This window comes from Mesoplodon mirus (assembly GCF_964341445.2).
Source record: "Mesoplodon mirus genome assembly, chromosome: 19".
NCBI lineage: Eukaryota > Metazoa > Chordata > Mammalia > Artiodactyla > Ziphiidae > Mesoplodon > Mesoplodon mirus.
In genome coordinates this window covers 52,147,059-52,169,264 of record NC_138995.1, presented here as the reverse complement: position 1 = coordinate 52,169,264, position 22,206 = coordinate 52,147,059, and the positions used below count along the sequence as shown (strand labels likewise).

The 22,206-nt window shown below is 50.3% G+C and overlaps 1 protein-coding gene across 4 annotated transcripts; it reads left to right on the top strand.

Moving 5' to 3' along the window:
- Positions 1-6,184: 6,184 nt before the first annotated feature.
- Positions 6,185-20,753, top strand: HNRNPL (heterogeneous nuclear ribonucleoprotein L). Of its 4 annotated transcripts, none has more exons than XM_082606193.1 (13): positions 8,484-8,772; positions 10,701-10,819; positions 11,437-11,674; positions 11,805-11,892; positions 12,940-13,034; positions 13,121-13,193; positions 16,532-16,603; positions 16,715-16,995; positions 18,062-18,183; positions 18,497-18,698; positions 19,542-19,599; positions 19,702-19,797; positions 20,525-20,753. In XM_082606193.1, exons 1-13 carry the CDS (start codon positions 8,512-8,514, stop codon positions 20,548-20,550), a joined length of 1,731 nt encoding a protein of 576 aa, XP_082462319.1. In that variant the 5' UTR covers positions 8,484-8,511; the 3' UTR covers positions 20,551-20,753. The 4 variants fall into 4 exon arrangements, with proteins under 4 accessions (XP_082462320.1, XP_082462317.1, XP_082462319.1 ...); XM_082606192.1 differs by having other exon boundaries at positions 8,485-8,772; positions 20,379-20,753; XM_082606194.1 differs by lacking the exon at positions 8,484-8,772 and adding an exon at positions 6,185-6,241 and having other exon boundaries at positions 16,532-16,995; positions 20,379-20,753.
- Positions 20,754-22,206: the final 1,453 nt, after the last annotated feature.

The window sequence follows — 22,206 nt, the reverse complement described above, 5'->3', positions numbered from 1 at the left end:
AAAAACCCCACAGGGCTTCCCTGGTGGTGCAGTGGTTGAGAGTCCGCCTGCCGATGCAGCGGACACGGGCTCGTGCCCCAGTCTGGGAAGATACCACATGCTGTGGAGCGGCTGGGCCCGTGAGCCATGGCCACTGAGCCTGTGCTTCTGGAGCCTGTGCTCTGCAACGGGAGAGGCCACAACAGTGAGAGGCCCGTGTACTGCAAAAAAAAAAAAAAAAAACCCCCACAAAAATCCAATTTTATTTGTTTATTTATTTATTGGCCACACTGCATGGCTTGCAGGATCTTAGTTTCCCGACCAGGGATCGAACCCAGGCCCAGTGCCCCCAGCTTTCCCCTGGGCAGTGGAAGCACAGAGATCCTAACCACTGGACTGCCAGGGAATTCCCTACAATCCAATTTTTAAATAGGCAAAGGACTTAAATAGATATTTCTCCAAAAAAGATATGCAAGTGGCTGATAGGCACATGAAAAGATAATAAACGTCACTAATAACTTGGGAAATGCAAATCAAAACCACTATAAGCAACTATTTCACACTCATTAAGGGACAATGTATGTTTTGCCTGTTTATTCTCTGGCTCCCCCCACCCCCCAGCATAGATAATAGCTAATGCTTAGTGGCTTGCATGCCTGTTGGCGGAGGTCATCAAGAGGACACACGTGACTGCCAGTTGACCTGAGAGCTGGGCCCGGGCAATCAGAGTCCCCTCACCCACTCCCCTGTCCTTGGAATGTACACTGCCCACTGTTCCCACAGTGGGAGCTGTTCCAAAGACACAGCCTTGGGAGAGTAGGGTTTTGTTGAGACCATCTCGACGGTATGTGTGACTGAGCCCAGTTAAGGGCTCAGTATATAAACTTTGAAGATTCTGGCAGGTGGGTAAGGAGATCTACTTATCTTGTGGCTGCCCAAGATGAGCCTCGTATGAACTTTCCCTTGCTTCTTAAACCTGCCATCTACCAATCTGGACATGCCTCTTTCTTGGGTCTCTCCTTGCTCTCTGTGTACAGGGGCCGGTTTGCGAACCAACAATGCCACAACCTTAGGAGGTAAAGATTGCATTATCAGCACCCCCTTTTTACAGAAAAAGACTCAGAGATAAGGGGTCTGGCCAAGGCCACATAGCTAGGAAATGGCAGAGCCAGGATTTGGACCAGGCCATCTGGCTCCTCAGCACGTGTGTGGTCCCAACCTAGAAAACCAAATCATCTGGGCTGAGAGAGAGGATAAGTCAAACATCAGCTCCCCGAGGGTGGGAATTCTGTGTGCCTTGTTCACTGCTGAATCCCCAGTGCCTAGAACAGGGTCCAGCACAAAGCAGTACCCAGTAAATATTTGTCAAATGAAGGAATAAATGAATTAAAATAAATACTAAATTTTCAACTGGTTTATTGTTTTTGTTGTTAATAGTAATAATACTTGGACACCATGGTACAACTACTTTGGAAAATAACTTTTCTTTAAAAGTTAAATATATACCTACCACATGATCCAGACATTCCACTCCTAGGTATATACACTAAAAAAATGAAAACATATCCACACAAAGACTTGTACATTGATGTTCATAGCACCTTTATTTGTATAATTGCCAAAAACTGCAAACAACACAAATGTCCATCAGTGGGTGACTTGATAAACAAATTGTGGTGACTTGATAAATAAACTATTCCACACAATGGAACAGCACTCAGAAATAAAAAGAATGAATTATTGTTAAACATGTATGAATCTCAAAATAATTATATTGAATGAAAAAAGCCAGACATGAGAGTACATACTATATAATTCCATTCTAGAAAATGCAAACTAACCAACAGTGATAGAAAGTGGATTAGTGGTTGTCTGGGGATGTGTGTGTCGAGGGGTGAGGGATGAAGCGTTTATCAAGAGGCAGGGGGAAATTTGGAGATGATGGATATATTCATTACCTTTTTAGTCATTATCTTCTTTTTTTTTTTTTGATGTTCCTGAGAACATACATTTTATTTATTTATTTATTTTTAAATTTTTATTTTTTTCATGGTTAAGTCATTCATTCTTCTTTTTAAAATGTGTTTATTTATTTTTATTTAAATAATTTTGGGGGGTGGGCCACACTGTGTGGCTTGTGGGATCTTAGTTCCCTGACCAGGGATCAAACCTGGGCACCCTTGCAATGGAAACACGGAGTCTTAACCACTGGACTGCCAGGGAAGTCCCCTCTTTTTATTTTTTTAATTTTTTAAAAATTAATTAATTTTATTTGTAATTTATTTTTGGCTGCGTTGGGTCTTTGTTGCAGTGCGCGGGCTTCTCACGGCAGTGGCTTCTCGTGTTGCGGAGCATGGGCTCTAGGCCGGGCTTCAGTAACTGTGGCACACGGGCTCACTAGTTGTGGCTCGCGGGCTCTAGAACGCAGGCTCAGTAGTTGTGGCGCACGGACTTGGTTGCTCCGCAGCATGTGGTATCTTCCCGGACCAGGGATCGAACCCGTGTCCCCAGGGATCTTAGTTCCCAGACCAGGGATCAAACCTGCGCACCCTTGCAATGGAAGCGCGGAGCCTTAACCACTGGACTGTCAGGGAAGTCCCCTCTTTTTATTTTTTAAATTGAAGTATAGTTGATTTACAACATCATGTTAGTTTCAGGTGTACAGCATAGTGATTCTGTTATATATTCTTTTTCAGATTCTCTTAAAAAAAATTTTTTTTAATTAATTAATTTTTTATTGAAGTATAGTTGATTTACAATGTTGTGTTAGTTTCTGGTGTACAGCAAAGCAATTCATATATATCTCTATCTATCTATATATATATTTTTTCAGATTCTTTTCTCATATAGGTTATTATGAAATATTGAGTATAGTTCCTTGTGCTATACAGTAGGTGTCCTTGTTCCTTTTGGTCATCACCTTGATTGTGGTGGCGGTTTCACAGGTTTATACATAAGTCAAAACTCATCAACCATATTCTTTAAATATGTATGGTTTCTTGAATGTCAGGCATATCTCAATAAAGCTTGGGGAAAAATAAGTCACAACTGTGTAATGCAACTGAGAACTTTTCCTCTACCACACTGGCTTCACCCATTGACCCCTAAAGGCATCTGAGTTTTCAATCTGAGGCCCAATAGACCATGAAGCTATTTCCGCTTGGAGCCCTGAAGAGGCTTTAAAAAAAGAAAAGAAAAGAAAAGAAAGCTGGCCTATTTCTGCTTTGGGGCCTGTCACATTTCTCTCCTGAGACCCTGAGCCCACAGGGGACCAATTTCTTGACTAGGGAAGAAAAAAAAGAGAATACGCATAGGGAAAAAAAAGAAGCCCAGCAGATGGGAACATGGCTAGCTACCCCACTCAGAAGTAGGCAGGAGGAGGGTGGATATGGGGGGAGGGTGGCTGTAGTTCTCCCAGGAAGCAGGGAGAAAGTCACTGCTGAGAGTGACAACGAGGAAGACGCTGTTAGAGAGGTTTGAGGAGAGGATCTGATCATCATCTGGGAGAGTCAAGGGACCAGGGGCAGAGGCAAAATTTGTTAGGCAGCATTCCAAGTCGGTGGGTATGAATTTAAGGAGAGAGCACTTAGCATGATTGTGTATTTTTTTTCCATCCACATTCATCTGCACAGATGCAGGCATGCGATAGATGGAGTCTTAGATTTAACAAGGATTGTGGTTTTGCCAGATGAGTAGGTTGGAGAGGGGGAAGTGTGTAGAGAATGTGCGTAAGGGGGCGATTATAGTGGTTTGTCAAGGAATTTAATCTGTGTGAAGGTATGAGGGGGTGGAGGGGTCATGGAAACATGGTAGGGCTAATGGATTATCGGAGTTGAGCTTCTGAAGGTAGTGAACTAGAAAGACAGGTGATCGGTAGAGCGCAAGATGCATGAAACTGAGGTTCTAAAGAGGCTGTGGTGATTGAGAAAAGGTCTAGGTGTGACCATGGGAGGGACACATAATACTGTACATCAACTATAATTTTTAAAAAAAATTATTGTTTTTATAAAAAGTGTTTTTTCAAAAGGCTACAGGGGAATCCCCACCTCCATCTGGACGGGCTTGCTATAGGTGTTTGAGAGCAGTTATGCACACTCACGACACTGATGTGGATGGCTGGTCCTGGGAGGCCATGGAACAGGCCTGTATCAAAGGGAGAGGGAGAAGAGATGCTCCTTAAAAAAGAAGCATCTCATAGTGGATAGAGGACCAAAAGGAGCTGGGGATGTTGGCCACCACTATGAGCCCTGCAGTTGGGGTGGCTTTGAATCATGAGGAGTTTTGACCCCTCGGCCCATCCTATGGGCTCTACTTTCAAAACAGATCTATAACCTGCTCACTTCAATCCCTCCACGGCCCCCATCCTGACCCCGTCCACCTTCTCCAGCCCATTCCCATTGAATTAGCCTCCTGTCTTCCTGCTCCCACCCCACCACCCACAGTCTGTTTCCCACAACCACGGCACGCAGCCACAGGGCTCCTGTGAACACCTGAGCCAGATCAGGGCCCTTACCTGCTCGGAACCCTCCTGTGGCCTCACCTCAGAGTAAAAGTAAAAGTCCTCCCCTCCCAGGAGGACCCTCACAGACTGCCCTCTCCCCCTTTTCTGATGTCATCACTTCCCATTTACCCCTCCCTTCCTCTACTCCAGCCACAAAGGTCTCTAGCAATTCCTGGAACACACCAGGCACATTTCACCGCAGGGCCTTTGCACTGGATGTTCCTTCTGCTTGGAATGCTCTTCCCCCAGTATCCACGTGACTTCCTCTCTCTCCTATTCAGACCTTTGCTAAGATGTCACCTTCTCAGTGAGGCTTCACCTGAATACCCTTTTGAGCAAACTGCCCCCATGTACTCCTCACCCTCCTTCCCTGTTTTATTATCTTCATAGCAGTTATCACCTCTGATACATATTTTACTGATGTATTGTGCATCTTTCACTAGAATGGAACCCCTGGAAGGAGGGAATTTTTTCCTCTCTGGTTCACCATTTTTATCCCAGATGCCCCAAAGAGTGTTAGCTCAATAAACATCTGATGAATGAGTGAATGACCCCAGGGTAGGTCTTTAGAGGGGTGAAAACATACCCACTTTTGGCCCCCAAAGAGCCCAGATTCTACTGAGGAGACAAAAATTAAATAACTGGTTGTTTTCACATGGCAATAAGAGCAAAGAGGGAGATAAATGGGAAGCCAGGATTATAACTGTGTATGGTGACTAACTAGGCTGGGGTGCTCAGGAGGTGACATGTGAGCCAAGGCCTCTCAAATGAGGAGCAAAGATCTGGGAGAAGGGTGTTTTAGACAGAGGGAACAGCCAGTGCAGAGTCAGGAATGAGCTCTAGGTATCTGATGAACAGAAGGAGAACCAGTGTTTGTGCCATGTAGAGGACAAGTGGAAAGGGTTAGGCATGGATTTGGATGGGCCCACAAGGGTTGGATTATGCCGTGGGGGCCCTAAGGAGGGAGGACTTGTTCTTTCAGATGATGTGGTGAATTTCAGTTGGTCTTTCCCTTCTCTGAGCTTCAATTTCTGAAATGGAGGTAGACCTGAGGTCCCCTCTGCTTCCAGACATTCTCAGCACTTCTCAAGACCATCCAGCGTTGCAGGTGCTATTACCAACCTCCTACCAGATGAGGAAACAGAGGCCCCAGAATGCTAAATCACTTTTCCAAAGCCACAGAGTAAGTAGGTGCACCGTCCATATTTGAACGCTGGCAGTCTGACCCCGGGACTCATGCTCTTAACCTCCAAGGGATATTGCAGACCCCATCACCGTGTAACAGGCACTGCAGTGCACTGGTTATGTGTCTTTGGTGGCAGACAAATCCTGCTATATGCCACTTACAATCGGTGGGATCCCGGGTAGGTCGCTAGCGTCCCCTGAGCCCATTTCCCCGTCTGTACGATGTGCACCCCAACATTTACCTCAACCAACAGAACACTTGGCTGACCAGGAGGAATGAGGCGTGATTCCCAAACAACTGTGCGACTTTCTGTGAGGGATGGGGGGCGGGTATTGAGGGGCTGGGGATGTTTGGGGAAAAGGGACGCGGAGTCTTCCCGTTCCTTTTTTGCGTTGTTTCCTCCATTCAACCGCAGAACAACTCTCGGATCTCCCCCCTCTACCTCCCCATTTTTTTCCCCCCGGGCTGGAAAGAGGTCGTGGTCCCTTTAAGTCCCGCCCCTCCCTCCCCCAAAACTTCCCAGTGTCTGCTCTCTTTTCGATCTCGGACGGCCGGCCAGGCTCGCCGCCGAACTGGTAGGGGCTGGGGGCGAGGGGTCAGGGAGGAGTGAGGGGGGATCCCAGGGAGGCGCCGCCCGGGGCCCGCGACCGCGGCCCGTGTGCAAGGGGTGGGGGAGGGGCGGAGGCCGGGAGCGCGGGTGTGCAGATAACGCGGCAGCCCGGTCGCGAGCCGTGGGCGCGCTCGGGCGGCCGAGCTGCCTGGAACTTGCCGCGCGTGGGACGGTTCCGTCGCGTCCCGTCGGCGCGCGCCGGCGCGAGGGGCGTCCGGGCCCGGCGCGGGGGCGGGGAGGGGAGGGGCCCCTCTCTCCCCCTCCCCCCACCGCATTCCTCTGACGTCTGGACCTCGCGACCCCGCCCTTCAGTCGGAGCCGCACCGCCTTAATTCCGTCGCACTGATCACGTGTTGGAGGCGCTGCGCCGTCTCCCATCTCCGTTCGGCCGGCTCTTTCGGATCTTTTCGGGGTGACTGGGAGCTGATTTACATCTCCACCAGCCCACCCCAACTTTCGTATCTCCTCAAACCCGCGGACCTACCAGGACGGTCCCACTCTCTTAGTGCCACAGACCCCATTTCAAACTTAGTTTCCACTAGGACCCCTATTTCGGGAACCCCCTTTCACCCGAGTGGAAAGGTTCCAGAGCATCTTTGGGGGGCGTCCCCGCATTTCCCACGTCTGTCTCCTCGCTAAGAGCAGCGTCCCCTCCTCCTCTTCCCCCTCCCCCCCCAGCAGGCAGCCCCATAACGTTAAAGCCCTTAGGGCGGGATCCTAGGTCAGCCCCCCAGCCCCGCCCCCAGGTTCCGGCTGTTGGGCGTCGTTGCACCCTAGAGACTTGGGAAGGTGTTCTCTGCGGGGTGGCCCTACCTGCCTCGGAGGAAACAAGGCCCGCCAGACGTTTAAAATACTCTTAACTACTCGCCTTTGCAGAGTGCTGGCACTGTACCGAGTGCTGTACCTGGAGCTTGGTAAGGTGGCCAGCTTCACTAAGGCCGAGGCAGAGACCACCGCTCCCTTGCTCACACAAGCACTTACATGCTACGGAAAAAGACAGCCACCAAACTGTGACGACCCAGAGTAGTAAGGGCTGTCGCGTGAGAACCATTGGCCTGAGCGATCAGGCGTTATTATGGGGGAAGCCGAGGGTCTGGGCTGGTAGGGACAAGGAACGCTTCTCAGAGTGAGCAGAGCACGAACAAGAGAATTTTATTCTTTAGCTCTGGCAGGAGGGATAGCGGAGAAAGTTTTCCAGGTGGAAAGGCCTGCTCGGGCCAAAGATCCAGAGGTGCGCGAAAGATCCTGCCCTTTCTGCAAACTGAAAGGAGTTATTTGTGGTTGAATTTAGTGGTAGCTGGACTGGGTCATAAGATAGTCGGCAACAGCAAATGGTTTTATACTGAAGGAAAGGGTCAGATTGGGTTCAAAAAAATTTTCTCTGGCGTTGTGAAGGTTAGAGATGGAGAGGAATAGAATATAGTGATGGGGACAGAGCTGCACTGGCAGTTGCCCTTCTAACTTAGTTTGCCCTTGCGGGGCTGCTTACAGCGGTAAATAAAGACTCAGGGTACTTCAGGCCTTCCCTCCTTTAGAGGGTCGCCCCGCCTCCAGCGGCGCCTGAGAGCGATTCGCGCATGCGTTCTCTCCTCCGATCCTTTCCTAGACTGCGCCAAAGAGCGCCTACGGGTCAGGGATGGGCTCTCCTTTTTCACCCAATCAGGGGCCACCAGTGGTCCTACCGTCTGGTGAGAGGACTCTTTCCACTCTCAACTGACTAATCGGGCGTCTTGCAGAAGATGGACACCTGCAGTAGCCAGTGGAGAGAGGCAAAAGGGAGGGGCCTCCTTGGTTCCTTGCGGAGAGGCGCGGGAAGGTAGCCGCTGTGACGGAAGACTAAGGGCTTTCGGTTTGATGGATTAGCGAGAAGACCAATGAAAGTGGGAAGGAGGCGGGGCTTTTGGGGAGAGTGGTGAGCGCCGCTCCTATCAGGTGCTCCTAACGACGCCAGGCAGTGTCAGAAATCTGACCAATCAAGTTGGAGTTTAATTTAAGGCGGCGGGGTCGGAGAAATGACTGGCAGAAAGCGATCGCCTATAAGGAGTGTCCCAGACAAACAAGGGCGGGCACTCCTGCAGAACGGCGTGGGCTTTATCCAATAGGTGCGCAAGGCATATGGAGGCTTCCCCTCCCCCAGCGGCGGGACCAGTGGCTCCCCCTATCGGGTGGGGGCGGCGGGTGACGGGCGTGTCCCTCCCCCAATGAGAGGCGGGGGGAGGCGGGTTCTGGGCCGCCATGTCGCGGAGGCTGCTGCCCCGGGCGGAGAAGCGGCGTCGGAGGCTGGAGCAGAGGCAGCAGCCGGACGAGCAGCGGAGGCGGTCCGGAGCGATGGTGAAGATGGCGGCGGCGGGCGGCGGAGGCGGCGGTGGCCGCTACTACGGCGGCGGCAGTGAGGGCGGCCGGGCCCCTAAACGGCTCAAGACTGACAACGCTGGCGACCAGCATGGAGGCGGCGGCGGCGGTGGAGGAGCCGGGGCGGCGGGCGGTGGCGGCGGGGTGAGGCCAGGGCCCTAAGCGCCGGAGACGGCCGGGAAGGGAGGGGAAAATTCTCACGTTGAGGGCATTTATTTTGGGGAGGGGGGGCTCTGCGCACGCGCCCAGGCCCTCGCGCCGTGGACGGGGTGGGGGAGGGGCAGGCGTTGGGCAAACGGCGGAGTTTGCCCGAGGACAGGCGCTTGCGCGTGCGCGCTCTACAGAGCGGGGTGTGGGGGGCGGAGGAAACTGCTCGCGGTGCAGGTGGCGCAGTGCGCAGGCGCCGCGGGCTGGCTTGTGGGGGCCGGGCACGCGGTCGGGCCGATTTTTTCTTTATCATTTTCTTTTCTGGCCTCATGCGCAGGCGCACTTCTCTTGCCCGGGCCTTGTGGGCGGTTGGGGGGGGAGGGGCACCACGTGAGCGGGGAACGAGTGGGCGGTAGTCTTTTCCGTGCCTGAGTGGGGTATCTGCCTGATCGCTGTTTGATCTTTGTAGCGTCATGGTTTGTCTCAGTACAGAAATTGATTTCTTTGAGGATATTCCCCCAGACCAGAATATCTGCCTCATTTTTGTGGGCATTAAAAACCGGAAGAAAGCGTTGTGAGAGGTCTTTTTAGCCGTTTGGAAGTTGAACCAAGCTTTCGAGTTATCACAAGTTTGCTTACATTTTCTGAGGGTTAACTGGATGCCGTAGGTTTGATGAACCAAAATGTTCCCTGAGGGGTGGGCACTTTGTAAGGGATTCAGCCTCTTCCGTCTCCTGCTCGGAAAAGACAACCAATTGTTACTCCTGGCTTGGAGCCCATTCCCGCCTCCTTGGAAGTTCCTGAAGCCCTGTCTCGTTCAGCCATTTGCAGAGTTTTCCACGGTTTAGCGGCGCTCTGTAGCCATGATTTACTAGCATTTAAACCGTGCCAGGCCTTGTTGCACGCATTTGAAAGGTATCTTAATTGAATTCTTAACACTCCTCTATGAGGTAAGCGATGGGCTTACTATTCCCCTTTTAGAGAGGCGAGGTAAATTCCTTTAGGTCTTGTAGCTAGTCTGAGGAGGGGCAGGGATTAGAATTTAGGGCTGTGGAACTCCAAATCACTGAGCTGGTAACCATCAGGCGGGTGTGGCTCCTGTGGTTTGTGTGGTTCATTCCTGAAATAGAATCCAATTCTGCCCATGTTACATGGGCTTCTGCTTGGTGGTTCTCACATTGGAGGCTGGGCCCAGAGCCCAGGAGAGGTGGAGAAAGTTACTTTGCTCTTTATTGATTCCCAGACACTTTTGTCTGTGGGTGGAAAGATACTTCCCCTGGGAAGGGAACTGTCTTGATTTTTAGTGGTACAGGTTGGATTTTCTCTTCTTTTGAAAGACTTTACTCTCTCTTTTGTTAGTCTGACCTAGGTAGTATTTTCCAATACAGATTTTGGTGAGAGAGTAAAGACTAGAGGCAGAGTCAAGACTGGCCTGGATGCCAGTGTCTGAGGCACCTGCTGGACCTGGGGATGAGTGGTGGGGAACAGCAGTGCTTGGCTGTGTGGTGATGGTAGGTTCCTCCACTAGGGAGGGGCAGAAAAACTTGGGTGAATGCAGCAGAAAATTGAGTCCCCTTTCCAAGCCTCTCTTTTCCCACATTTCTTTGACCAGTGGGAAGAGACTGGTGCTGGGAAGACTGTAAGATGGGACTTGGGACTTGTCTGGTCCTCCATTTTGCCTTCCTCAGAAACTACAGTAAGAGCCATTAGGCATGTGGCCATACACTCAGGCCTTCTGTTCCGCTGGCCCAGAATCCTTTTGGGGTGATTGGTTGAATTGCTGCCCCTAGTTGCCTGCCCTGTATGTCTTTTCTGGGTGACACACTCGAATGTTTTATCTGTCTGAGTCCACAGTGGCACAGACGCCAGTAATCCACTGTCTTGTACAACAGAAAGTGAAGTCTTGTTTTTGCTTCCTTTCTCAGGAGAACTACGATGACCCGCACAAAACCCCCGCCTCCCCAGTTGTCCACATCAGGGGCCTGATTGACGGCGTGGTGGAAGCTGACCTTGTGGAGGCCTTGCAGGAGTTTGGACCCATCAGGTACTCAGCTCAGAGGCCAGGGGTTGGGTATTCAGATGAGTTAACTCCTTGGTGTCCTGAGTGTAACTGGGTTTCTGGTTAGAAGTAACTTGGCCATTTTGGTCCACGTTCCTTCAGCTAGGTTCTGGGGCTCCATTACTCCTGGGGTTAGCCATTTTCCCTTGGATAAGTTACAGCAAGTTCTGTGTCTTTTCCTCCTTCCTTTTTTTTTTTTTTCTCATTCCTTTTTTCCTCTTTCTCTGCCTTGTAATTTTGGCACATGGTGAGTAATGGGAATAGAGTGGTGAACACCACTGTCTTGATTCCTCCCAGACAGTTGCCTACCCAGAGTGGTCAACACTGTGATAGGGGAAACTCAGCTGTCTGTGGGAGGCATCCGACTCAATCAGGTGAGGGCTTGGGAAGGAAGGCTTCCCAGAGAAGCTGATGCCAAAGCCACACACACCTCTTTTGCTTGTCGTGCCACTTACGGCAAGGGATGTTCAGGTCAAGAAACCATGACTGGCACAGAGGAGTCCAGAGGCCAGGGAGGAGTCGGATCGCAGATAACTGAGGCTGTCCTCTGACTCTTGTCTCCATCCCCCTGAGAGGATTGCAACTTGTGTTCTCTTTACCAGTTATGTGGTGGTGATGCCTAAAAAGAGACAAGCGTTGGTGGAATTTGAAGATGTGTTGGGGGCTTGCAACGCCGTGAACTACGCAGCCGACAACCAGATCTACATTGCGGGCCACCCAGCTTTTGTCAATTACTCTACCAGCCAGAAAATCTCCCGCCCCGGGGACTCGGATGACTCCAGGAGCGTCAACAGTGTGCTTCTCTTTACCATCCTGAACCCCATCTATTCGATTACCACGGTGCGTGCCAGTGGTTATTCGTTTAGGTTCTCCTATGGAATCTCCCTCCTGCCTTTTTTCCCTGTCTTCTCCCATGAGCCAGACTGACCTGCCAGTGTCCCTTCATCTTGCCTGTGTTTGGTTTTTACAGGATGTTCTTTATACTATCTGTAACCCTTGTGGTCCTGTCCAGAGAATTGTCATTTTCCGGAAGAATGGAGTCCAGGCTATGGTGGAATATCCTTTGCTGGGAAATGGGTGTTCCTTGACATGGGAGCTCACAGGGCTTGGTAGGAATCCATCTTTTCAACCAGCACGTGTCTCCTGAACGCCTGCCATGTGCCAGATGCCTTCATAGAGCCCATGGTCTCATGGAAGGGATGGTTAATAAACAATCACACCTAAATAGGCCCTTGAACAGCATAGATTTGAACTCGGGGGGTCCACTTAAGGTGAATCTCACTCACTAAATGTATACTACAGTATTATGCCATCTGTGGTTGGTTAAATACATGGATTTTCAACTGCACAGAGAGTCGGTGCCGCTAAAACACACGCACACGTGTTCAAGCGTTGTGTAGTGTGAAAGTACGAGGTTTAAAGTGTGAAGGGAAGAGTGTGCCATGAGATGCAAGAGGAAAGAATTCACAGGGGTTCTGGGAAGGTCTCTGAAGAGGTGCTCTCCTTATTTCCATGTAGAGGTAGGAACTGGTACTCAGGCTGAGGACACCACATCTGCAGAGGTCCTCAGGTGGGCAGGAGCTTAGTGTTGGAGAAGGCGAACAACCTGACAACTGAAGAGTAGCTGACGAGGGGGAGAGGGTTCCTTAGGACATTGGAAGAAGTTACGGCATCCCAGGCAGTGGGGTCAAACTTGGGTCAGGGTGCAGTGGCGGGAAGTCACTGATGGGTTTTCAGGGCAGGAGTATAATCTGGTTAACGTTTCAGAGATTGTTCAGGCTTAGTCAAGGCGTGTAGAAGCAGAGGGGGAGGATGAGGCTGAAGAAGAAGGTGGCTTGGCCTGTGATGCTGGCAGAGAAGGTTGTTGCCATGGGGCAGGACGGGGGAGTACAGGTCTCAGAGGAGCTCTGGCCGTGTCTGCGCATTTGGGGCCACACTCCAGCTGTGTCTGTACAAGTGGCTGGTGGCTGTGGGCAGTGAACTAACCCCGAAGCCCGCTTGGAGCAGTCTTCGGGGTGCTACTTGTTCTCATCCTTCTCTGGTGCAACTTGAAGCTCTTTTCAGAGAGCTCTTGGGATGGGACTTTCCCTTAACTCTACTCACATTTGACTCTGTGCAGAGTGCCCAGCGGGCCAAGGCCTCACTCAATGGGGCTGACATCTACTCAGGCTGTTGCACTCTGAAGATTGAGTATGCGAAGGTAGGTCTGGGAAATGGCTGCCCCTTGTCAGCTTCCTAGGTGAGCCCGGAGCCTGGCTGACCTCAAGCTTTTTATTGTCCCTGCAGCCTACACGCTTAAATGTGTTCAAGAATGATCAGGATACTTGGGACTACACCAACCCCAACCTCAGTGGACAAGGTAATCCTGACGGCAGCTTTGTTTTAAACATACCCGCCTTGCCTTCACTTGACTAGCGCACTTCATAGACCTGGACTCAGGGTTATGTAATGCCATTGGGCTCCTGTGGACATGGGAGGGCCTTGGGGGTCAGCTCTTGGAAGATACACTCCAGTGGGAGGGGGTGAATGAGGGGCCTCTGTAGGTCCTAGCTGCTGCTTGTGGCCCTTTGATGCAGCAGAGGATGCAGGGTCAAGGCAGAGGCCTGGGTGGGGTGGGGAGCAGGGCCTCACTGAGCACAGGCCACGGCAATGGCTTACAAACCAGTAGCAGCTCCCAAACGGATTCTGCTGCTTTTCTTCTAGGAGCCTGCTTAGGGTCACTGACCCCATTCTCACTGGGCCAGGAATGGTCCTCTTGCTCTCCACTCTTGACAGGGTCTGCTTCTGGGGGGACAGATTGGGGATGTGACGAGGGCTCCCAGGCCCTTGCAGCAGAGCCTTTGAGCAAGTTGACCTTGTGGAGGTGAGACACCCTGGATTGGAGCAGGGCGGACACGCCTCACCTCACTTGTAGAGGGAATGCAACATCTCTGCAGGGGGCCCAAATGGACAACCCCCTTCCTAGAATCTGTCAAGAATGGTTTGCCTTGGATAGGAGGGAGAGGTGGAGCATTGCCTTTGAAAAACAGCGGCGCCCCCTCAGCAAGACCATCCATCTCTGTTTCTGTCTTGGTCTGATACGTCGGACTAGGCCATGGGCTGAGGGAGGTGGCTGGTTGCTGACATCTCACAGGCCCTGGGAGGCCAGAGGCCCCCATTCCTAGGCAGGCCTGTCTTGTTCGCCCTTGCAGCTGGGAAGCCGTGGGCCGGGTGGGCTAGACTCTTCCCCAGGACCCTCACAATGGGCGCTCTGGGGCTCGCTGCCCCCTCCAGAGGTCAGAGACAAATTGGTGACCGAGTGAATGTACCAGAGCGGGCAATGGCATTACATGACTGCTAACAGAAACACGGCAACCAACCATTTCTTCTCCAAGGAACATAAATAGAAGATGTGCAGACCGGCAGGGGCTAGTGGCAGGGGCTGGCTGTGTATTGGTTTTGATGCCTCTCAGCTTTGGCCGCCCCCAGGCTGGGGGTCAAAAACGAGAGCTGTTGAGGTGACCTGGAGTGAGGGAGGTGCTTCGCCACCCCCTTGGGAACCAGACTTCAGCGGCTCTGCCTCTGCACATTGCTCACCAACACACAGGGTAGAAACCACTAGCTCTTCCTGGAGAGAACAGAACACGCAGCCTCCACCACGTCCCCAGAAACAGCCGCAGACTTGAGCTCACTACATCAAGAACACCACACCGCGCTCCAAGGAACAGCTACAAGCACAGAGGCAGACAGAGACAAAGAAAGAGACGCAACATGGCAGCAGACACTGCTTTTTTACTAAACATTAAAAAAATGTCAAAATCCAAGCAAACTTGAACCCGAAAATGTACACAGAAGTAGGAAACACAGAGAACAGAGCTCTCCCAGCCAGCCAGCCAGCGGCGCTCTTTTCGGAGAACGTTTCATAGACTGAAGTAGATTCCATGGGCCTCCAAGACAATAGGATCCTCTCCATTCCTCGCCATGTGGGTTTGGTTTTTTTTGTTTTTCGTTTTTTAAGTCCTTTGGTTTGGGGAGGGCCTTCTTTTTTTTTTTTTTTTCTGTTTTGATATTTTTATTTTTTCTGCAGTCATCGGCTGCCAACATAATCTGCACCAACTGGAGATCAGAAACCAAAAAAAAACCAAAAACTTAAACCACAACAGCAGCAAAAAATCAAAAAAACCAAAACAGACCTAAAACCAAACAGCCAAACAGCTCAGAGGTACACAGTTACCTGCTGGCGGGTAACTGGGAGTGCTCCCAAGGCCAAAAGCGCGGGCATAGTGGGGCCACTGGCACACCTCATAACCAGGAGACACGCACACGGAATGCTACACAGCCAGAAGCACCGCACTGCAGCACACAATGTGAGGAGGTGACAACATGGAGGGACACTATCCACTTCATACACCTTTATTTTCCACTTTTCTGATATCTTCTGAGGACAGAACATCTGTGAGCCATTTTTGATTTAATCAAAACATTGACTTTTAAAACAATTCTTAAAAAGTTGTATCGGATGTGTACCGTAACTTGTATTTATGACTGTAAAACCATGTGATGCAGGGTCGCAGTGTATGTTTGATGGGACGCCATCTTTCAGAACTGTGCTAACTCACTGTTGAAGCGTCCAATGGTAAGAGAAAATACAGATTTGTTTTTTGTGACAAATGGACATTGTACTCTGTACTTCTGCTGTAAGTAGCCCTTTTCCATCTTTGTAATGACTGTTGGAAAACAAAACCCAGGCCGGGTGGCAGGAAGGGGCAGTGGTCCCGAGCCCTGGGTTTTTGGAGTCAACCAGGCCTGGGTTCAAGTCCCAGCTTGGCCACTAACTTGCTTTGTGACCTTGGGCCAAATTGTATTATAACTGCTCAGTTAAAAGTTAAGTGCTCATTTTCCTTATCTGTAAAACGGGGCTAAAATAGTACCTACCTCATAGGGTTGTTGTGAGGAATTTAAGAAACGGTGATGTCTGTTTGTAAAGTACTTAGCGCAGTGCCACTCAAGTGCTAAGTTAACGGGAGCGATTATGAACTGCAGCTGGGGTTGGGGCGGGGTGGAACTGCGCCATTGTCTGAGACTGTTGATGCCTTGTACATGACTGCTCATTTGAACTGATGTTGATGTCGCCCTGTTTGTCCTTTCCTACAGTCCCTCTTCTTGGGGTGGATGTGACTAGAGGGGAGGGTGACTAGTACCAAGATTGAGAAAGTCTTCTCTCTAGAGAGTGGGCCCTAGCACTCTTAGACCCTTGGGGCTTTGTGGGCCCAATTTTATTTTTCTACCCTTCCCTGTGTTATTTTCTGGCTCTTAACTCCTCTCCCTTCATTGGGAGTTATTTTAGAAATCTGTTCCCGGCCCCCATATCAGCTTCCATAGTGGCTGCAACTTCCCCAGAGGGGAAGCTCGGGAGCTTCCCGAGGGAGCTCGGGAAGGTGAGAGGCCCGGAACCTGGCTTCATCCTTCACGGATGAAGGAAAGCAGCCTGCTTGGAGTGGGCGGCGGGAGGGACAGTGGGCTCCACCCTTGAGGCTTGGGCTTCATGCCCACCCTGGGCCCGGCCACAGGAAGGAAGCCCCAGTAACCCTTGGGAGGAAGGAAAGGCCACTGCCCAGGCCCTCAGGAGCTGAGGGACGCTGAGATCAGCCTCTGTAGTCAGGAGGGAGAGAGATACCTTTTTCCAAGTTAGATTCTAACTGTTCTCTCTGTCTGCAGGTGACCCTGGCAGCAACCCTAACAAACGCCAGAGGCAGCCCCCTCTCCTGGGAGATCACCCCGCAGAATATGGTGAGGGCAGGGGGTTCCCCTCCGTGGACTCCCGTGGCTCATGTGCCCCTGCCCGCCGCCCGCCGCGCAAATTCTCACCCGTCCTCCCTCTCTTTCCTTCCCACCCCCCAGGAGGGCCCCACGGTGGGTACCACAGCCATTACCATGATGAGGGCTACGGGCCCCCCCCACCTCACTACGAAGGGAGAAGGATGGGCCCACCAGTGGGGGGTCACCGCCGGGGCCCAAGTCGCTACGGCCCCCAGTATGGGCACCCCCCACCCCCTCCCCCACCACCCGAGTATGGCCCCCACGCCGACAGCCCTGTGCTCATGGTCTATGGCTTGGATCAGTCTAAGATGAACTGTGACCGGGTCTTCAATGTCTTCTGCTTGTATGGCAATGTGGAGAAGGTGAGCTTCCACTAGGTCCACTGCTTTCCTTATAGACCTGGCAGCCCCAGGGGAGGCCCCGACCTTTTGGCCCCCCCAGTGAGCAAAGAATGGGGAAGGAGCCTCTTTAGGAGCAAGCAGGTCCAGAGAGGGTAACTAGTTTAATCAGGTGACACTGCAGATGGATTTTATTTGGTCCTCATGCTATGTGGGTGGTTTATTTTTTTATTTTTTTAAATTTTCAGTGTTATTTTAAAAAAAAAAAGACTTTATCACATGAAAGTGTTAGTACTTAATATTACATAAATATTATGGTGTATAAATTTACCCATCACAGTTAAAGATCATTATGTAAGGATTTTCTATGGAACACTTCAGATGATATGGCAACACTGAGCCTTACTGCCGTGCCTGGGAGAAGTTGGCTGGGGCTGTCTGGTGACTGTCCACCTCAGACTAGGTCGTTCCTTCTGTCAAACCCATCTGGGTCCTGGAAGCCTTTGAGTTTACAGCCCCTGGCCTGGCCCATTAACATTAGCAGCTAATAACGTGTCAAGCGTTTTTTTTGTACCACTGTTAAAAGTGCTTTAAATGTTGTAAGTTGTTTCATTCTCACAAGAATTCTTAATGAGACAAGCAGGGGAGGTGAAAGCATGGGGGGCAGATAACTTGCCCAGGTTCACTTAACCTTTATGTGGAAGCAGGACTCAGAGCTGACACTACTGTTCTTAGTGTTTTTATAACATAACCCACATAGTCATGACTCAGTATCTGTATATATGTCTGTTGATGGAAATAGCTGCTTTTTTTCTCCCACCATACTTGGTTTTCTGTTGTGCTTCGTTAAATGACCTACTCAGGGATCAGGTCCTGAGCTTAGGGAAAGACTGCCTAGTCTTTGCTGCCCAACTTGGGCTGAGCACTTGCTGTGGGCCAGACAGGCTCCTGTGTTCTCCTGACTCCTCACAAGTGAGGAAATGGAAGCCTCGATCCAGAGCAGGAGTTGACTTCCTAACTGACTTGGAAGGGACAGGAGAAGGGTCTCTGACAGCTGGGCGGTGGTGCTGATACGATTGCTCTCCTCAAGGTGAAATTCATGAAAAGCAAGCCAGGGGCCGCCATGGTGGAGATGGCTGATGGCTATGCTGTGGACCGGGCCATCACTCACCTCAACAACAACTTCATGTTTGGGCAGAAGCTGAATGTCTGGTAGGTACCCAGGCTCCTCGGGCTTGGGGAGGGTTGGAGAGGGACGGAGGAGAGACGGGAGGGGGAGTGGGGCCCACTCTGGACAGAGGTCAGAGGAGCACAGAGAAACCAAGTGCTTATCCAGGCTGGAGTTGGGCATGCAGGTGTGTTCCCAGGGGTTCTTCTGAAGCAGTGGGCAAAAGTGTGTCGGCCTCTCCTCAGCTGTGGAGCAGTGCCTTCTGAGGCATATAGTGCTGTCAGACAGGAAGGAGGCCACAGTAGAAGGTGGGGGGCAACTTGAGGTCTGACACAGGGCTCCCCTTCCCTCCTACAGTGTCTCCAAGCAACCAGCCATCATGCCCGGTCAGTCATACGGGCTAGAAGACGGGTCCTGCAGTTACAAAGACTTCAGTGAGTCAAGGAACAATCGGTTCTCCACTCCAGAGCAGGCAGCCAAGAACCGCATCCAGCACCCTAGCAACGTGCTACACTTTTTCAATGCCCCTCTGGAGGTGACTGAGGAGAATTTCTTTGAGGTGGGTGCCGTGGACTTGGTCCTTCAGCATGGCCATCTGAGGAGGCCATTCATTTTTGAATTTTAACGAATATCTATTGAGCTGCTCTGCTGGGCTCTGGGTTGGGTGCTAGGGACATAGCAGGGACCGAGAAAGGCTCAGAATGGCACCAAACTTCCAGCAACAGTGGAGTTTGCTATGCTGCTTGTATTTTTGGCAAGTCAGAGTGGCTGCTCATTTGCCTTGAAACATTGCTCCCTGTCTGGGTGACGGACTGGTGATTGGAGTCCAATCTCGAAACATCCACACTGTCAGGCCGTCTGGGGCCTAGATGACATTAGAAGGGAGGGTCCCATTATGGTGCTGTCAGAGGGAACCGCGGCAGCTTTGGGGAAGGGTGGAAGTCTGACTGTGGAGTTGGACTTTGGGCCTTACTGTGGCCTGAGGTGTTGCTATTCGGTTTAGCAAACATTTACCTAGTGCCAGAACACACCCAAATAACAGCTGAAGATGGGAAATTTAAAAAGCAGTTTCCCGGTTTTAGGCAACAAAATAGTTAAGAGCAGTGTTTCTCAACCTTTGCGGGGGTTACAGGGACACCTTAGAGTGTGTGATAAAAGCTTAGGAACTCTTTTGTCCAGAAAAATCCAAGTGTTCAGCTGTGGTGTGCTTGAATTCTGCCATGTGGCACTCCTTGTGTTTCTGAGTCTGTCTGTTCTTTGTTTTTGTTTTGGCTATGCAGCATGCGGGATCTTAGTTCCCTGACCAGGGATCAGACCCGTGCACCCTGCAGTGGAAGCGTGGAGTCTTAACCACTGGACCACCAGGGAAGTCCTTTGAGTCTGTTTTCTGTTTCTATTGCAGATCTGCGATGAGCTGGGAGTGAAGCGGCCATCTTCTGTGAAAGTATTCTCAGGCAAAAGTGAGTAAACTGCTCCACCTTCCTCCCCCATTCCTTGACTGTAGATGGGCAGCTCCCTGGCTTCTGCTCAGGTCAGCCTCAAACCTTTGTTTTTCCCATCAGGTGAACGCAGCTCCTCTGGGCTGCTGGAGTGGGAATCCAAGAGTGATGCCCTGGAGACTCTGGGCTTCCTGAACCATTATCAGATGAAAAACCCAAGTGAGTATCTGTGGGTCCTGCGGTCATGCATCCCCCTTGTTGCTTAATGGGTTGGCTCGCTTCGGGCCAGAACCATCCTTCCTGCCATCAAGATAGGGCCCCAGGGATTTCCTTATTGTCACTGACACAGGCAGGTGGGACCTGGTCGCCAGGAGAGCAGCCTGATGTTTCATGTGGGAGGGCCAGCTTAGCTGCTTGCTGCCACCCGCTCTGCCAGCTCGGGAGTTGCTCAGGCTTGTCCTCCAGGGAGCTGCCGTTCTCTGTGCATCAGAGGCTGGCTCAGTACCCAGGAAAAGGGGCTGTAATAGCCAGCAGGTAAAATTTGCCCACCCAGTTCCTAGGCAGGCCTATTGTGCGCCAGCTGAAAAACTGGGAATGGGATCCTCCATGGAATTGAAGAGGAGGAGAAATGCCTTGTGTGTTAGTCTTGTTTTTGAGTCTCAAAAGTGGCAGTGAAGAGTGAGTTTGACCCTTGCAGTTGAATTGCAGAAAATGAGAGATGTGTGCAAAACCAGGGGAACTCTGGGTGGGGGGAGCATCCAGAGAGGGGCCCAGTTACACCTCTGTCCTCTCTTTTGCAGATGGGCCATACCCTTACACCCTGAAGTTGTGTTTCTCCACTGCTCAGCACGCCTCCTAATTAGGTGCCTATGGAGAGTCCCATCTGAGCAGGAAAACATTTCTTTCCTTTATGCTGTTTTTTTCTTTTGTTTGTTTTGTTTTGCAGATGTTCCTGTATTCCTTTTTTTTTAATACTAGGTTAGTAGAGGCTTAACCATAATGGAAACGCTGGAAGTCTAAAGGGGGAGGGGAAGGGGAACTGCTATCTCCCAAGATTAACCTTCACTTTTAAAAAATTATTGTACATGTGACTTTTTTTTTTTTTTTTCCTGTTCATACATTTGTGCTGTCCGTGTACTCTTGGCACATTTCAATAAAATTGTTTGGAAAATAAACGTAGCACTTTCTGGGATTCTGGGGTGTGTCTGCTTCCCTCACACTCAAGTCTTCTGAAGAGGGGCAGGCCGGCCAGGACACAGCTGCGGCCCCTCCAGAGGGGCAGGTCCAGCCCTGACGAGTGATGTGGGCCAGAGCTGCAGATTGGGAAATGATGAAAGGGTCTTGAGAATCTGGGAGACCTGGTGGCATCCTTCATGGGCTCTACCCAAGCAAGCTGGATCTAGTTGAAGAGTCTGTTTTTTTTTTTTTTAAGTAAATAGTTGAAAAAATTAAATTGAGATTTTAAAAAGAAGAAAGCCTTAATCTTACAAAGTAAACTTACCCGCCTTTAAGGTTGGAAAATGAAACCTCAGATAAAAGTGAAAGTCATCTCCCCACTCCCCTTGAAAACAAGTTTTTTTTTTTTCCATAAGGAAAGTTCTCCTATTCGCTTATGTGTCTTAACAGAAAATGCTTTGTACTGTGAGATGTTCTCACATCACATGCAGGGCAACCTCGTTATCTTTAGTCTTACAGTATCTTGCTGGATATGTCATAATTTACTTGGTTCTGAAGGTAATTTCCAATTTGCTGCCGCAAACAGTACTACTATGCATCTTTATACAAATGTTATCCAACTTCCTTGATGCTGATCTGGAGGTAAATTCCTAGCAGTGGAATTGCTGGATTAAAGGATGCATTCAATTGCAACTTGATAGATATTCCCCAGTCTTGGTGTGTGGGAACTTGTGTTTATGGTTGGGACTGGGCCATATGGGTGGAGGGCAGACGATAACCTGGAAGGGAGCCGCCTTTAAGAACCTTGACTCATACTGGAGGGAAGAGATCCTGCAGAGAGGAGCAAGTCAAAAAGTCCAGTTGCTTGTGTGCGCTTGAAAAAACCCACTTTGGTAATTTTCTGTAGAGTTTTTAAACAGTAACATCTACTGAAGTCAAATGGCATTTATCAAAGTTTCACCAGGGAAAGCTTCAAACAACCTCTAGACAAGGAGAAACTACAGTCACCTTGCAGCCGTAACTTAAAAATCTAGAATTATTTTAAGCTAGTCAAGGGGGGGTAAAAAGTAAATTTCCCCATTTTGTCTGCCAGTACCCAGTCTTCATCCCATGTTAGTAGTTAATGAGTCTCCTAGATATTCTATGCATATATTTTTTATGAAGGTACAGCCATCTATAACTTTTTATAGCAACCTAACTAAATGTTCTACATCTTTAAATTTTTTATTCTCACATCTTGGTATCCGCATAGTGGTTCCAGAGTTCTCCATTGTGTAGCTGACCAAACAGTTCTCTGTTTTCCAAAAGAGCCTAACCATCTGACACATTAAGAAGGCAAAGTAGGACTTACCTGGTGATCCTGTGGTTAAGACTCAACCCTTCCCCTGCAGGGGGCACAGGTTTGATCCCTGGTCTGGGAAGTTCTACATGCATGCAGTGTGCAGTGCGGCC